The sequence below is a fragment of the Ammospiza nelsoni genome, chromosome 7 (genome assembly GCF_027579445.1).
Source record: "Ammospiza nelsoni isolate bAmmNel1 chromosome 7, bAmmNel1.pri, whole genome shotgun sequence".
NCBI classification, from domain to species: Eukaryota; Metazoa; Chordata; class Aves; order Passeriformes; family Passerellidae; genus Ammospiza; species Ammospiza nelsoni.
Window position 1 is genome coordinate 21458625 of NC_080639.1, and position 17590 is coordinate 21476214.

At 36.7% G+C, this 17590-nt stretch overlaps 1 protein-coding gene across 9 annotated transcripts in view; it reads left to right on the forward strand.

Moving 5' to 3' along the window:
* Positions 1-11744: 11744 nt before the first annotated feature.
* The window catches only part of LOC132075315 (sodium channel protein type 2 subunit alpha-like), a 40034-nt gene continuing 34188 nt past the window's right edge, over positions 11745-17590 (forward strand). For 5 of the 9 annotated variants that reach the window (XM_059475609.1, XM_059475613.1, XM_059475612.1 and 2 more), the window contains exons 1-5: positions 11745-12017; positions 13650-13768; positions 15071-15160; positions 16010-16138; positions 16774-16865. In XM_059475609.1, coding sequence (XP_059331592.1) covers positions 11745-12017; positions 13650-13768; positions 15071-15160; positions 16010-16138; positions 16774-16865 — 703 coding nt within the window. Of the gene's footprint in view, positions 12018-13649; positions 13782-15065; positions 15161-16009; positions 16139-16582; positions 16675-16773; positions 16866-17590 lie in introns of all 9 variants that reach the window. The other 4 variants (XM_059475610.1, XM_059475611.1, XM_059475616.1 and 1 more) reach the window with 2 other exon arrangements.

Here is a 17590-nt window from a genome sequence, read left to right on the forward strand (position 1 = left end):
TCTTATCTTGTTATATCTTTGTCCTTTCACTAAATTCAATCAGAGTTCTCTCCTTTGTAGTGAAGATACTACTTCATGAATGATGAAAAAGAAAAAAATTACAGCCTTCAGAAAATAATAAAAATGATGATCTTCAAGTTTTTCTGTTAAAAATCTGTTCTCAGGCAGATTGAGGACGATGTTCCTTCTATCTTTGGACAAATGTGTCAAGTGACAGTAGCTTAGTACTTTGCAAGTAATTTAAGAGATGTAAATGTGTTTATCAGCAAATCAACTAGCCACAAAATCCTTTTTCATGGTTTTTGCATCATGGTGATGGTGATGTGTGCTTGCTGGAATCTTTTAGATGGAGATGGGTGTTTGATTGAAAAAGTCTCTAGTAACTGTTTTTCCAAAATGGTGTTTTAATGCCTTTCCTCAGTTTCTTTCACATTGTGAATTTTCTGGCTCTTTTTTAAAAGTTTTAACCTTATGTTTATAATGGGTATGTATTCACTTCTAGCTTTAGAAAGTTGTACATGAGTTTGCTTTTTTTCTTAAACTCATATAGCTTTGGTTTTGGCTAAGCTAAAAAGACTTATGTACTCTTCTGGAAATCTAAGTGATGCAGAGAAGTGAGGGGTAAGGAATGCAGGCACTGACTAATAGGATATTCCCCTCTCCTGATGAATACTTGATTAAATTATTGATTCCTACTCTATGATTGGGAAGGAAGAAACAGAAGGTTTTGAAGCTGAATGTCATTCCACAGTGCTGACAAAGTACAGTGGCTCTGGTGGTCTGGACTGAAACAGCTGTTTTCCATTTGTCTGAAATAGAAAATGGCAGCATATTATGCAAAAAAAAAAAAAAAAAAAAAAAAGAAAATTACTTTTTTAAAACAAACTGCTGCACTTTAGATCCTGCTCTTTTAATGACTGTTTTCTGTGAATGCCTGGCAATTCTTTTTTATATTACACAACAACAATATAAATAATCACTGCAGTTCAGGTGAAGATTCCCTTGTTACTATGGCACATGTACTAAGAAAAGTTGTGTGCCTACAGAGAGGAACAAGATTCGAGTTAGTTTTGGTTGGGTTTTATGGGTTTTTGGGGCTAGTGAGGGAGGGAGTGCTCTTACGCTCTGTCCCCTATAAGCTCGTGACTACTTCTAGTCACTGTTGCTGTAGGTAAATTTTCAAACATCTGCCTGTAGATGCCACCAGATATTCATCTGGTGCTTTTTTGTGCAAAGTAAATGATTATCAAGTGTAATTTCTGAAAGGATTCCTAATGCCTCTAGATTTTATGATGAACAAACACTGATAACTGTCAGGCCATCTTTGGATGTTGCCTGTGCTGATCCTGCAGTAGTAACACAAGTGAGACTCTCAGCAAGTGCTTTCATGGTGGGAGGTGGGGCCTTTGCTGGTCAGAAGGGTTTTTAGCTCTCTGTGCTGGGGACAGGGACAGGCCTGTCATCTGGGGCACGCAGGGACATCTTCCACCCCATCAGGCTGCTCAGAGCCCTGTCCAGCCTGATGTGCTGAGCCACCCCCAGGGTCCAGGTGCGTTTGTTCAGAAGGGTTATGAATCACTGAGTTCAAGGCAGGTGATTCCAAGCCAGTAGATGGTTCTGTGACTTCAGAATAATTATTACTGGCAGACACTTTTCTATGCAGTTCTTTTTCTTTTACTAAGTGGCACGCCTTGATAAGGCAGTGTGAACTTGGCAGATTTTTTTAATATAGGTATGCTGCTAATAAAATGATTGCAAGCAATATGAATATTTCACAATTTACAAAACCTAGGGCAATAAAACTACCAACTTTGTCTCCTTATATTTAATCACTGAGTTTTTAAGCATGCTTCAGGAAAATATGGATATCTGGCATTCTAACCTGAGGTGAAAAAGAATTTTTTTTCAATTGTTCAGTATGTTGTTAGTGACCAGAAGAGGAGATTGAACCAGGACACTGCATTTTTCTTTGTCTAAAGATTATAATGAAAAAGGTCATAGAAGTCTATCCTTTTCTTTCTGATCTTCAGGAATCTTTTATACTTAATTGCTGAATGTTACTTCTCGTTGTACAAGCAGTGAAATCCTTTAAAATGGATTTTCAATCAGGTAAATTGGTTGTAAAATGTATTTCCCTGGCTAGATTCTAGTACTATTAATGGTAATACTTCATTAATAATTGTCAATATTTCAGTATTTTTCAATAATCCAATGTGATACAGTGTTTTACTGCTGTCTCTTGTTCATTTTTCAGCTGGCAGTTGGTATCAGCCAGTGCAGTCTTAATTTTGAAAATCTAAATTTAAATGCAGAAGGTAGAACATGTTCAGTGGGGAAAAAAAGGTAAAACATGTTCAGTGGGAAAAAAACCAAGTATGAAATTAGATTAATATTTCAGAATTTTCTTCCCTTTTTTCTTTCAGCAGGTTTTGTTTTCTTTTGGAGCATACTGTCATATCTGTTTATTTATTCATCATTTCCTCTGCAGGCACAAGAGTAGTAATAACTTGGTTTTTGTTTTTTTTTTTTTTAATAATAGCTTAATCTAATCCAGTTCATTTTCTTGTCCATAATTTTTGTTTACACAATATAGAAAAGGAGTAATTTTCAAAAGCAAGTAAATATGGGAAGTAAATGAAAACATGAGATGTGTTTCCAGCTGTCCTTTAGTCTCAGTGGTGAGGGTTTTGTATGAGAAAGTCTCCTGTTGAATTCTTGCCAACTGGATATAATGTCAGATACATTTGAATGCAGACCTGTCTCACAATATAAAGCCAAGAATAAAAGGGAATGAAGGAGGACAAATACTTCAGAAAATGTTAAGACTTTTAGATTCAAGCCCCAGAGAAAACCACTGCCAAATTTGCCTTGAAGTTCCTTTGTTCTGGCTTATGATCACATGAATGTCTGAAAATGACTGATAAAGACTAAGAGAATTACCATTATTTATAGGAAAAAATCAGTGCTCATAAGAAAAAATTTCCTTTTAAAAATAATTACATCCCTGAACACAACTGAGCAGAACAGACAGTGTAATAAATCCAGGGCTTATTTGTTTGTGAAAGAGGCCTGTGCTTATCAAACTAGTTTCACCTTGATACTTTCTAACACTTTAAATTCAAGTAACCTGTTCTCCAGTTTCTTTCAGAATCTCTTTTCCATTTGTCTTTCACTTGTGATAGGAAGCAATTCTGTATTAAACTAGTTCTGATTGTTAGAACATGGAGGAAAAACAGGAAAAACCAAAGGAAATGATTTCTAGCTCTTTAGTTCAGCCCCTGGCATAGTTGTGGATTTAGTTTGGTTAACACTTGGCTTAAAATGAGGATGATGGTGATGAGGGTGCCTGGTTTGTCTGGGGTTTTTTTGGGATGAACTTGGCATGAGGAAAAAGGCTATCAGTGCTTCCTCTAATTCTGTTATGTCCACTCTAAGTGCTGTGCTATTTGTAATTTTAGTGTGTTCTGCAATTTCCTACAGCGCTATTAACATGTACATATTTTGTGTATATATTTTCTGCTTCAGCTAGAGGAGTTTCTTTGGCTCTCCAAAACACTTTGATTTGTCTATACCCTCTTGGCACCTTTGCTTGATGGTTATTCTGTGGCTATTCCACAGCTAATGTGTCCAAGAGAAGACATGGTCTTACATTAGTTTTCATATTTATAAAAAACAGTGGTTTTTGTAAACTCATGGAAATGTACAGTAAGTGAAATTTTAATATTAAGTGAAGTTTGAATAATTTGAGTTTTTAGTATTAATCTGCCATATAAATTGAATTAGTTAGGACAGAATATGTAGAGGACAAGTAACAAGGTACAAGCCAGTAACATTCTATGGAACACAAGTCACACGAGGTAAGGACCAAAGCAGACGTGTAAGAGAAGCTTCCTTCCATGACAAAGCCTTCCATTTAAAAGTTCTGTCCACAGGAATGAGATATTTTGGAGTGATGCTGATGCCACTGTTTATACTGCACCCCATTACAGAATCACAGAATAGATCAGGTTGGAAGGGACCACAGTGGGTCATCATGTCCAACCTCCCTGCTCAAGGAGAGTCATCCCAGAGCACATGGCAATCTGCACTAAAAAAGCTTTTCTTTATAAATAATTGAATCTCCACTAAAACAAAAACCAAATCAACCAAAAAATGAATGAATGCACTTTTGAATGCCATCATGGTGTCAAGTATTCTAGCATATTCTTGCTTTCTTTCTCATGCTCTCATGTTCATTGGGAAGCAGATGGTGAACTTTGTCAGTCAGGCTGACAGCCTGAAATTCTCTTGTACTAACAGAGCATTGTGTTTCAGGCTGTTGAACTAAACAGAGTAATTGGTATTGAACTCTCATTTCAGTTTTACAGGCTTATTCTGCTTATGTGGCTTTTTTAATGGATGTCATTAGTAAACATTTTTTTTCTGATACATACAAAAATTCAGTCATATACTGGAAGGAGCAAAATCCTTTTTGAACCTAACAGGTGAACCTTTTCAAGAACATCCTACCATAAATCTCTGTGTTGATGTATGCTGATGCCATTTTCCCCTTTTGGTGTGTTTGCAGGAAGCCCTAGAATGGATGTGGGAATTTTGCCCCCACATTGCTATAAACTGAGCCAGGTTTTACCAATCATCCCAGCCTGTATCCGTTTGCAGAACAGTAGCTGAGTCTTTCTAGGAAATCAGACCAGCACAGAAAGTAGACTCAGATTACACTAATGAGGCCATTAAATGAGATATAGGGAGCCTGTCTGGCCAGGAAGAGGAATGGAAAGAGGTCTGGCTGTACTCCTTGCTTTATCTCTTTTACATTCTGCAGCCAGTTTTCCCATTCTGTGTGTTTACTTTGGTGGGAGAGTTGCTTTCTACCTCCCCCTGCCCCTCATCCCCCCCACATTCTTTTTTCCTGTGTTCTCCTATTTGCCAAAAGGAAAAAAAAAGTATTCAAAAATTTGAGGGAGAAGACTTGACATCAGTAGGTTTACTGAACTGATGTCACCAAATGAAAATTCTGAGAAGATTTTTTATTATAAATACATGAAAGCAAGAAGCACTGATGGGCTATTGAAGTGAATAACAGCCTTAGTGTGGGGGCAAATCTGATATAAACTTGTCTTTGGATTGTAAGAGGAGTTAGGCTGAGGAAGCTTTAAATTAGGCTTATTATGCAGAGAGTTGGCTACATGACTTATTTGGACCTAACTAGAAGCAGGGTCTTGATGTTTTGAGCAGTGTTCTTCTGGCCTGGAAATATGTCCAAGTAGTCATGCAAATAACAGAAACATCATTGTATGTGCATATCACATTTGTGGCAATGTAGCATGTTTTTCACGGTTCTTCCATGCCTTGCCAGTAGTAAAATCTCTTATGGTTTTTTATTTGCTGTGTATTGGCTCTGTTCCAAAGTGGCCGCTTGATACGTGGGGATTGAATTGCTTGTTTGTGAGGACTGAATTTCCTAGATCTGCACCAAATTAATGCATTTTCTGACATAAAGGAAAGACAAACTTTAGATCTGCCTCTAAGTGGCTGCAGATTCTGAAAATGGGCTTATATTAGAGAATTCTTATTTTTGAAGGTCAGCTGTAGCATCCTGTATCTTTTAAGCATTTTTCATTCCTGCAATATTAATATTTTTGATGTCTTCTGTGTATTACCATAAGTTCATAAATTGACATCAGAGGCTATTGAATTGAAAATATCTAGTTTAGAATACCTTTGGAAGAATTAGAGGTCATGTAAGGCAATTTTCATATAAGGAGTAGAATCCATTAAACTGAACAGAAATTAATTTTGTCCTCCATAAGCATTTACTGCGGTTTAAAATTATTTTCATGGACAAGGTATAGAGAATGAAGTGACTTACAGACAAAAGAATGACATGGTAAAAATTTTCCTTAAAAATCAGCTGTCCCACTTAGTGCTATTGCATTAGCACAATCTTTTGTTGAGAAGTACCAGGGGTGAAATATAGCATAGGTCTAATCTATTCAGTCTCAAAGCAATAAATAATTCAGAAACCTTTTAGTTCTTATTGATGTTTAGGAGCAGATGCTTTCTAGATTAAACCACCGTCCTAAGAATTTTCTGGATTTGTTTTATAGCCTCCTGCTTGTTTTGCAGTCACAGATTGTGAATTTCACACAGTTGTGCAATTGACATAGCAGTAATGAACCCAGCTTATTTTCTGTAGAAATTGAAGGCTGCGTCACTGCTCAATGACATTATATTAGTTAATAGAGTAAGTCTTAATTTATATAGTAGAATTAAATGTCCATGGAAAAAACACTTTTTTTTTAATATACAGAACTGCACAAAAAAGAGCATAGCGAAAAAAAAATCTGTAAATTTGTTTATGACTCGTCAGATTTGATGACTTGCCTAAATGAAATTCACTGAACATCTTTACCTGACTGCCTTATTTTTAATGAAATTTCAATACATGTGAGGCTAAGATGTTTTTTGAGGCGTAGTAATTTCAGTAGTATGGCTTCTTTAGTACACTGAAAGCTTGATTCAAATAACTCAAATAACACTATGAAATGTACCATAGCAGAGAGAACATTGGAAACAATACTGTAAAAAATTGGTCATTATGTTGTAGAATATATAGTAGGAAGAGCAGATGTCCTATTTCTACATTTGAAGAATGTTAAGATAAAAATGCTGCGTTAGGGAAACGCATTTTGTAAGTATTGAGGGCTTGTTGCTGGCTGGTTAGGTTTTAAGCTTGACTATTATTTTTGCAAATATTAAAAGTAATATATAGAAATAAATATATTTCAATATTTTAATTTTTTATATATATGGAAACAATAAAAACTATAAATTTGTGCCTTTTTTCATATCCTGGACACAAGCTTAAAACTCCTGACTTGATATAAATGACCCTGATGCTTTTCTTTGTAAATGTATGAAGAATATTTTCTAAAAGATATTTTAAAAATTATTCTTGCTCACTCAGCCATGTTCCATAAGAATATATTTATGATAACATTAGTATCAGGTTGCTAACTGGCTCATTCCTGCCCCAGGAGTTTCCTCCTAGTACCATGCTGCTACAGAGTCTGTGGTTTGTAGCAGTTTCCTGTAATCTTTCATTTGTAGTTTGAATTTTCTGTCCTGCTTGATGGACAGTCTCCAATCAGCCTCACATGCACAACGTAGCCATGAAAGATTAGAAGCCTGTTTTTTAACAGTAAGCTGAGAAAATGGGGATTTATGTGTTGGGTTTTGTTTTTACTGATGTTGATTTTTCAGAAGGCTTTCAGAAGGACCTTTGTGGGATTTTTGGATGGAAGGGTAACAGTTTCTTCAGAATTCACATTAAATATGGTTTTCTGATTTGATGGTTATTACCTTAGTTTTTAATACAAATGCTGTCAAAATTGCAGGAAAGAGACACATTTAAGTCATTGAACCAATCCATCCTGCTTTATCTTTTTTTTTTTTCTTTTTCATTCAATTTCTTTCTTTCTCTTCATGAGATAACAGTATAAGCAGCATCACTTTCTTCCACAGTGCTACAACATTTATATATTTGCAGTACTTTAAAAAAGCCATGAAAAATAAATTGTCACTGAACTGAAACTCAGGAAGTATTTAATAGGTGTGGGGTTTTTTCCAAGCATGGGCTGTGATTAGACTGCTAGAATGAGGCATTCACAGAAGAGATTGTCATGTAGTGGAAAATAACTTTTTTTTTGTTTGTTTTGTGTTAACATTGGGAACTGTGCTGCAAACATTGGCTGTGGTATCTCTAGAGAGAAATGCTGGAGTTCATGTCAGCCCTGAGGGTCCCACTTCAGCCTTGCTGCATAAACCAGCAGAATATGAACATGCAAGTGGAAGGGCTGGCTTTCATTCTGATAACCACTGCAATAAAACTGCCATAAGGCTGTAATGGTATTTGCTAAAATGAGCAGTCATGAACTTTTAGTTTTACGCTTTATAAACCTTTAAAGAGTAAATTTAGACAAAATGCATAGACAGAACAGTTAGTGACATTTTCAAGTACATGTTTGATTTGAGTAGTTTCTGTGGGCATCACATTCATCACTTTCCAAGTCTATATTCCTAACATGGACTAGAAGACTGTTTTTCAAGTTTTGTAGAGTCTTTATCCATCTAAACATCCTCTAAAAGACTAGCTGAATGTTACGTTATATATTTAACTCTCATCCAGTGTCTCCCTTTTTTTTTTTTTTTTGTTTTGTTGGTTGGTTTTGGTTGTTGACATGCTTGCTTCTGAAGATAATCATTGAAACACAAAGTTGCCTAAGTATTTCTTAGACTCCTACTTGTTCATAGGCATAGTAGACTGGTCAGTGGTGTGTAGCTGTGCTGAAAAGCTTGTATTTTATTCAGCCTGTAAAGAGCACCATTCCTGTGACAGGGCAGCACCATTTGTAAAACTCCTGTTCTATTTGTTTATAAGGTAGAAGTTGGTCTAATAGCTGTAGATCTTGCTTTTTTGTGTCTTCAGCCTCTAAAAGACTTTGTGCAACCATCTAACCATTTTAGATAATAACTGTGTGTGGACTACTTACAATGGCATTAACACTTTGCATCATTCATGAAATACAAATTTTATTACAAGTGCTGTTCTCAGAATCTGTTACAATACATGTAGTAGTGGTATAAAAAAATTCATTCCTATATGTTACAGACTTTTTTTTTTAGGACTTAATACTGCTACCACCTTGTTGTAGGAGGAAGCCCCTACTAGTAGGAACTTTCCTTGACTTCAAAAAAAAATATATAGACTCAGCTACTTGCACTAATGAAATTATTTTCCTGAATTTTCAGCTTACAAATGAAGAAGCAGATAATACCTACCCCTCCATTTTATAAAACAAAAAACAAACCCAGAGTTATAAGCTAAATAAATGACCTAAAGGTACCAAGTAATATTTGTGTTACCTTAGTTCTTAGGTGAAAATGAAGCTGAAGGAAAGAGATCCTGGTGTTCTTCTTTGGAAGACAGATCTCTCTCCCTTTTTGCTGGTGAAGGTTTAGAGCCACAGCTGTTATTCAGCTTCTGAAGGCAAAGTACCTTTTGGGACACAGCTGGTTCTCAGTCCAAGTAGGACTGGTCAGATCTTCAGATTCACTGGTGCTATGGATTTGAGAACGATTTGCCCCAAAAGGCTAAACAGCAATCAAATCCTGCATTTGAAAATGGTGAATTTCTTTAAGATGGAACAGATGAGATGAGGCATTTTTAAATAGATAAGGAAAGACTTGGCATTCTCAGGCTTTCTTTTCCAGAGTAAAAAACTGTCTGTGTTTTCTTAAAGTGCTTAGCAGGTGACATGAAAAATGTCTGATTTCTATAATTATTTATAAGGAAATTTCTCACCTCTTTAGTAGTCAGTATAAAGAGCCCCCCCACTCTTTTTGTGTCTATTGTGGTATGTGCCAAAGCCTTGGAACCTGTGGTGGCTCAGCTGAAAAAGCAGGGATTTGAAGCCTGTCCATAACCTCAGCTGACTAATTTTGAAGAGTAGATGGCTTGCATCATGGGTTGTCTGCCTGTCCATGGCAATGTAATTCCTGCTGTAAAATTGTTAGAAATAGAAAATTTCCTCAACTAACATTAAGTTGACCTAGAAGTTGGCATAGAAGAGGCAGCTATCTGGGATTTGCTGTGTCATGGGTTATTTGACTTTGGAGCTGTTACACTTCCTGAAAAAGTCTGCCATCGATATTTTCCATCAGTATTTTTCCTTCTCAGTGCATCTTCCCTGCACACACTGGCGTCAGGAGAACTGGCTCACTCTGTGGCTTTTGTGGTGGCAGGAACCTATGGCATTTGCCATCACCTCAATCTGCTTTAAGTTTTTGACACTGAGGCCTGTGTTTTTGACACTGAGGCCTGTGGTGACTCTGAGCAGTGGCCGTGGTGTTTCAGGGCTGCCAGGCAGGCCCTGAGTGGAGAGCCCAGGGTTACCCTGTGCCCAGCTCAGGCAGGATGGGAAAACACACCTGGAAAAGAGCAAAATGCCACAGGTCAGTGTGAGGAGCACTCTGTGAGAGGCTGTGAGAAACAGCTCCAGGGCCAGGGGAACAGGAGTGCAAGGAGGGGGCTGCAGGTTCCAGAAGCTCCCTGGAAGCTGTGGGACAGGCCATGCTGGAGCAGGGGTTTCCCTGCAGTCCATAGGGGAGGGGAGTGCCAGAGCAGATACCCAGCCTGCAGCCCTGGGGGACTCCAGCCTGGAGAAAGTGAATGTTCCTTCAGGGAGAGACACTGCAAAGGCCATGCTGGAGCAACCTTATCCCAGAGCTTCACAGCCTGTGTGAGGGACACATGCTGGAGCAAGGGAAAAACAGGAGGAGGGAGCGGCAAAGAACAGCAATGATCTGATGCCAGCCCCATTCCCCACCCTCCCCATGCCTCTTGTTGGGGGTGGAGGTGTAGGAGTTGAGTGTGAACAGTGAAGTTGAGCCTGGAGCAAAGAGGCAGAGGGAAAATTCTTCTAGGATTTATGTTTTTTATCTTCCAATTCTGTTTTAATTGACAGTAAGTTATTTTTCCTAAAGTGAGTCTATTTTGCCCATGACAGTAATTTGTAAATGATCTGCTTGTCTTTATTTTAATAAAACCTGGGCTCTTTCATGACATTCTCCCCTGTGCAGTTCGTTTTGTGGAACGTGAGTGGGAGAGCAGCCAGCCAAGGTCAACTCATCACAATGTTGTGTTGACAAAGGCCACAACACTTAATGACTGTCAGCAAGTGGGACTGGACTCCATCTTGTGTCCATTCAAAAAAATTGGTTTATTCTGAAGTTGTTAGCACCCTTAGGTGCTAACTGTACACTCACTGTGGAAAATATAACCTAGAAAGAAATTATCAATTAATGAATTTAATGAATTTCTTATTTTTAAGTATTTTGAAAATAACCTTGGTCTCAAAGAGAGTACTTTACTTTTGATTGTGCCGTGCTTTTTATATAAATCTAAAACACTTCATCCATCATAACTTCCTTAATTACAGAGGGATAGCACTATCAAAGCTACAATTGAAAATCAGGTAGATATGAATCAGAAAGCCTAAAAGGGAAAGACTGAATTTCAGGCCAGTTGCTTTCTGCCTGTGAATATGGCTTTATAGATAGAATGTGTTTGTGTAGTACCTGATAATAAAATATAAACATTTGTTTGGCAGTCATAGTATAAGCCACCAGATGGAGCAATGTTGCCACAAGAAATTGACAGTAATAAAAATAGCATGTTTTTTCTTTCTACTTTTGTAATATAAATGAAAGATTTTTTAAGATGGTGTGCCAAAAATGCAGACATCTGTATGGTAGAGGTTGTGACCATTGCAATAATTAGCTGTGCTGAAACACTTTTTACTTTTTCACAATAATGTAACTTAATGTTAGGCCAGGAAAAGTTAGATTTTTTCTTCTTTTGTTGTGAGGTATTACCCTGAGTTGACAAACTGTAAGAGAATTTGATCTTGTTTCTTTTTTTATTTTTTTCTTTACTTCTTAACTTCTATCTCTTTGCCATGGGTACCTACTTTTCTATTAAATATCTGACTGTTATTTGAAATATTTCTTGCTACAGGGCTTTATAAAGAGAAAAGAGGCAGATTCTGACTATGCCTAAAGCTTATATTTGGGGATTTTGTTGGTGGTGTGACCTGCTGTTTCTTCTTTCCTTCTCCTACATGTCCTCCTAGGATCTTCTTACACAAGAGCCAAAAAGCATTTAAAATTTGCAGAATGAGAAGATGGCGCAGGCAATGCTGGTACCACCAGGACCTGACAGCTTCTTCTATTTCACTGAAGAATCTCTTGCAGCCATTGAAAAACGTATTGCTGATGAAAAATTTCATTGCCACCAAGAGGAGCCTGCAGATGATGCTGGTCATGAAGCAGATCACCTAGAGCCAAATAATGACTTAGAGGCAGGAAAGACACTGCCATTTATTTATGGTGATATTCCTCCAGGAATGGTGTGTGAACCCCTGGAGGACCTGGACCCATATTACATCAATAAAAAAGTAAGTGTTTTGTACTAAGAATGTAATTAGATACTCCTGTTTTACTATAACCTGATAAATGCTCTGCTGGGGAGTTGGTCAGAGGCACTGGTTGGAAGTATTATGCAGTAGGTGCTATTATGTTAGTTATTTTGATTTCTCTATAAAGACAACTGTAACTCTTGGTAAAATTGTGCTTTTTAAAAAGAGAAAAGACACTTTTCTTTTAATGTCTCATATTACGGTATTTTAGTTAATGGATTTTATATTAAATGTCCTGTAATCTCTGCAGATCTGATTTAATGCTGAACCATTTGAAAACTTTCCATCTCTCTGGCTGCTCTTTGGATTTTTGTAAGAAACATGATGCCTGAGATTTAGTTTATTACAGACATGTTTAGACAAAATCCTCACTCAGTCTTATGACAGAACAATCACTGTCAAACATTCCTGAAAATATCATAAAAATATTTGTTTTACAAAATTAAAAAAAAAAATTAAAGACTAAACCAGTTTTTGTGTTTCAGTATTGGGTCTGTGTTACAGGCAATGACAAAATCTAAATTAATATATACTGATTCAGTTTCATTTATAGATATACTGATAAAAAGGAAGAAAAGAGCAAGGTGTTTACTTTGGCAAGTGCAGATGAAGGAAAGTTATTTTTATATATGCATGTGAAGTGAAATGATGTCAAGAAGGAATACAAAACTGAGTTTACATTAAAAAGGCAGTAAAAAATAAGCAGCAAGTGGCTATTTTATTGTGTACTAAATAAAAGACTTGTTGAATTAAAACCATAGAACAGGTTTTTGAAATTAAGTACTCAATAATCAACAAAATAGTGTCTTGCAAGATAGGAATTTAACAAAACAGCTGTATTATATCAGTAATAACAACCTAATTAAAGCAGTTTTTTTCTAGTATAAAATGTTGAAGACTAATAATCATGCAGATTTTTTAGTTGTTTTAGTTTTTGTTCTCTTAACTTCACAAACACTATTGACAAATGACCTGTTTCTTTTATAGTTAAATGTCATTGGAAAACAGAAATATTCAGTGTTATAACCTGCTTATTTCCAGATTATAGATTTTGGGAGAATAATCATTAAATGTAGATTGAATTAAGATTTCATTAGATGAACATTTCATTGTGTCTCCTATTTAAAATAAAAAATTATTGCATTTATTAGTAGCGGTTGCACAAGCAATAAAGCCAAGGATTTTAAAAGTCAAGGATGTCTCCCCCAAAACCAGTTTTAACATGCTGGAATGTTTAAATAGTTCTTTGTGAGGTCTCAAAAATGGTTACTTAGGTGCTTTGTTTTGCATTGCCAATTTTGTTCTGACATGCAAGTAAAAGAGCTTCTTTAAATTTAAAAAGTCATATTTTAAATTATAGTTTTAATGTAATTACTTAATACTAGAAAATCTGAAATGCAGATTTTAAGAGCACAGAGACAAAGAATGTGTGGTGTAGCATTTTCTTTGCTCATATGAAAATTTAGAATCTGTGATTTCCTTCTGCAATTCTACTGAAAATAAATTTAGCTACTTAGATGTGTGTAAGCAGCCTGTACTATGACAAGGTTTCTAAAATCCTTAATTTCCTAACCCCACTACCCTCATGCCCTTTTTGTCTGTTTTTTAAAGACATTTATAGTACTGGATAAAGCGAAGACAATCCACAGGTTCAGTGCCACACCTGCCTTGTACCTTTTATCTCCTTTCAATATCACTAGAAGACTAGCTATTAAGATTTTGGTTCATTCATATCCTTTTCAAGTGGTTTGTTAAAAATGGTTACTGATTAATATTACTAATGTTAATACTAGGAGTTTTGATTTAGTGTTTGAATCTATTCCTGCCAAAAAAAAAAGATTCTTTCAAAATCAATCTGAGCTAAGATTAGTCACTTAACCTGCTGATTAAATCCAGATAAGTCATTAGTAGAGTTCCCTAAGATGCAGTATTGAACCCAACCCTGTCTAAAATCTTTATGGATGATCTGGATGACGGGGGCGAGTGTACCCTTGGTAAGTTTGTGGATATCACCAAGTTGTGTGGGAGTGTTGATCTGCTGGAGGACAGGAAAAGTGGAGGGACCTGGACAGGCTGTATGGATGGGCCAGACCAAGAGCATGAGGTTCAACACGACCAAGTGCTGGATCCTACAAATTGACTTCAAATTGACTCATGCAGTGCTACAGGCTGGGGGCAGAGTGGCTGGAAAGTTGCCCGGTGGGAAAGGGCTTGGGGTGCTGGTAGGCAGCAGCTGAACATGAGCCAGTGCATGCCCAGGTGGCCAAGAAAGCCAGGGGCAATCCTGGCCTGTGTCAGGAATAGTGTGGCCAGCAAGGCTGGGACAATGACTGTCCCCCTGTACTCGGCACTGGTGAGGTCACACCTTGGGTGCTGTGTCCAGTTCTGGGCACCTCAATTCAGAAAGGACATGGAGGTGCTGGAACATGTCCAGAGAAGGGCAGCAAAGCTGGTGAAGGGTGTGAGTCCTAGGAGGAGCTGCTGAGGGAGCTGGGAGTGTTTAGCCTGGAGAAGAGGAGGCTCAGAGGGACCTTACTGCTGTCTACAACTCGCTGGAAGAAGGGTGTTGCCAAGTGGGGGGCAGGCTCTTCTCCCGGGTAACCAGTGACAGGACAAGAGGAACTGGCCTCAAGCTGCGCCAGGGGAAGTCCATGTTAGACATCAGGAGGAATTTCTTCACAAAAGAGGTTGTCAAGCATTGGAATTGACTTCCAAGGGAAGTGGTAAACTCACTATCCCTGGAGGTGTTCAGGAAGTGACTGGATGTGGCACGTATGGTCTAGTTGACAAGTCAAGAGTCAAAAGTTGAATTTGGTGGCCTCAGCAGTCTTTTCCAACCTAAATGATTCTGTGATAGGTGTATAACCATCATTCTTGTGAAATGTCTTTGCATTATTTATGACATTGCTGGTGATAGTAAACTGATTTGTATTATATATGTTGTCGGTATTCTATGTCCTGGTCAATTCCTTGTATGTTGTGTTATGCAAATTTGGCTTTTAAAAGGGGTATGTTCCTTAACTACAGTCAACATTGTTCAACAAGGTCATTATGCTCACTATTTTGGCAAATTGTGTATTAATGACATGGAGAAATCTTCCAGAATGGGCAAAATATGTAGAGTAAGTATACTTGAAAAGGCTAATAATTTTTAAAATGCTTTAAAAATGAAAAGCAAATTAAGAGCTAGACCATGCAGTTTTACTTACTTGTGTAATACCAGTATCCACTTTTTCCTGCTTGGAGTTTGATCATCCCAAAGCAGCACAGTCCTGCAAGCTCTGCGAAGGAAGGAAGCTTTGACATTGTTAACCTTTTTCTCTGAACAAAATGCTGATAAATACATTTCCTCAGAACGTTCGTACAAGCAGTGTTTTCATGCATTCTCCTTCCTGAGCTGTTCTTTTTCATTAAAAAAAGAAAAAAAGAAATTGGTCATTCCACCCAAAACTACTGCTTTTCAGTGTGGAAAATGCTTTCCATAGCCCCTCCGAAACACCTTAATTTTGTGTAGCAAAATCTAATTATGGGACACGCCCACTCTTTAAAGAAAATACCTCTGCTGAGGATTATTGTTTATCATTCTTAAGTCTACATGGTCAACTGTAAAGCACCTTCAGTAAGTACTAGGTTTTACTTGCCCATGGACTTTATTTCTGATGTGGCAACCATGCTCAAATGTTATTTGAACAAAAATTTTTTTCCATGTTATTCATGGTTATCATTATTAGTGCTGAAATTAAAAAATCTTATGTGCTAGAAACTGCAAAAATATTTTTCTGACAAAATGGAAAAGTATAATCCTATTATCTCACAAAAGAATGGTGGAAAACCAGTCATACTTTGTGAGTTTATAACTTGTGTTCAGTGCATGTACTAATTACTGGGTTTGAGTTAATTTCCTGTATGTTCATGTTATATCACTGAACAACACAACAATCTCTAACTTTTGCTTGCATGTTTTCTCATAGGTACACTTTCACTGGAATTTATACTTTTGAATTTCTAGTAAAAGTCTTTGCAAGAGGCTTCTGTATAAATGATTTTACGTGCCTTCGTGACCCCTGGAACTGGCTTGATTTTGTTGTCATTTCCTTTGCGTAAGTATATAATATTTTTTAAAGTTAAATAACCAAGCTTTTTGAACCTGTAATAGTTTTGTTGGCTTATATTAGTTCATATTAAATTACTTGTGGCTGGATTGTGCTTCAAGTATTTCCACTAGAATATTTTACACTAGTGTAGCACATAGCAGAATTAGTGGACTATTCCACAGTACAGAGGATACCACTAACAATCAATTTAAAATAGGATTTTAAAAACAAAAGCAGGTCTATAGGTTTAATTTTAAATTTGCAGTTAATAGTAAATCTTAAGGGTGAATTTCTTAGGGAAAACTTAATTGAAATGTGAAAATATGAATGCAAGTCTTTAACTTATTCCTTAAAAAATAAAAAAAAAGCCCCAGGGTTTCTGGATTTCAGGTCCAGGTAAGTAGTATAAGCTCTGCCTCAATTCTGAATAACTGTGATTTAATCCTACAGGTATATAACAGAATTTGTAAACCTAGGCAATCTTTCAGCTCTTCGAACTTTCAGAGTGTTGAGAGCTTTGAAAACTATTTCTGTAATTCCAGGTAAGAAGTAACTGTGTAAAATAGTAGACACTCTACATCACCTCTATTTAATTTTGTGTGTGCTGTCATTGTGTTTGTGTGTGGAATCCCTCACTACAGATATGTGACAGAGTTTGTGGACCTGGGCAATGTCTCAGCGTTGAGAACATTCAGAGTTCTCCGAGTTTTGAAAACAATATCAGTCATTCCAGGTGAGAGCGAGGTTAAACACCGAGGCTGACTGAAACTGCACAGAAGCTGAACTCATGTTTTTAACAGAAACATCCAGGATTTTGTCTTAATTTCAATTTAATTTCATTTTCTAATTCTGTAAAACAGTCAGCCTCAGAGTTTAATAGTCAATTGCATGAAGAACTCATTTGCATAGCCTGTATATTCCTCCATTTAATAATTTCAAATTTTCTCTCCCACATTAAGGATCAAAACTAAGTCTTTTAAATATACATATTTATGAAAGACATTTGGGATTGAAAATTTTGGAGTTTTGTAAAAGTTGAATTTCTGACAGAGGAATAAGATAATAATGAGTAGCATGGGGATTGCATGATGTAATTATTATCTTATGATGCCGATCTTCACCAAACCCCACCTCCAAGAGAAGATGAAGCATTAGAATGCAGACATTAAAATTGCTACTGAAATAAAATTGTGGTCTCTTTGTTTGCTGTTATAGAACCAAATGTTGTGTATTGTAATAGAATACTGGCAGAGGTTTGGAGCAAGAGGCATCAAAAAGAAAAAAAAGTAAACTGTTTTCTTTAGATGTAGTGTACATGTATAGAGAGCATGAATTCAAAGCTCTTGGTTTGAAGAGCCGGTGCTTTGGAATGTATGCCATTCATTCCCATTCATATTTTCAAATTATTTTTCAGGAATGATGAAACTTGTCGGTAGCTTTTCCTTTGGAAAATGTTTT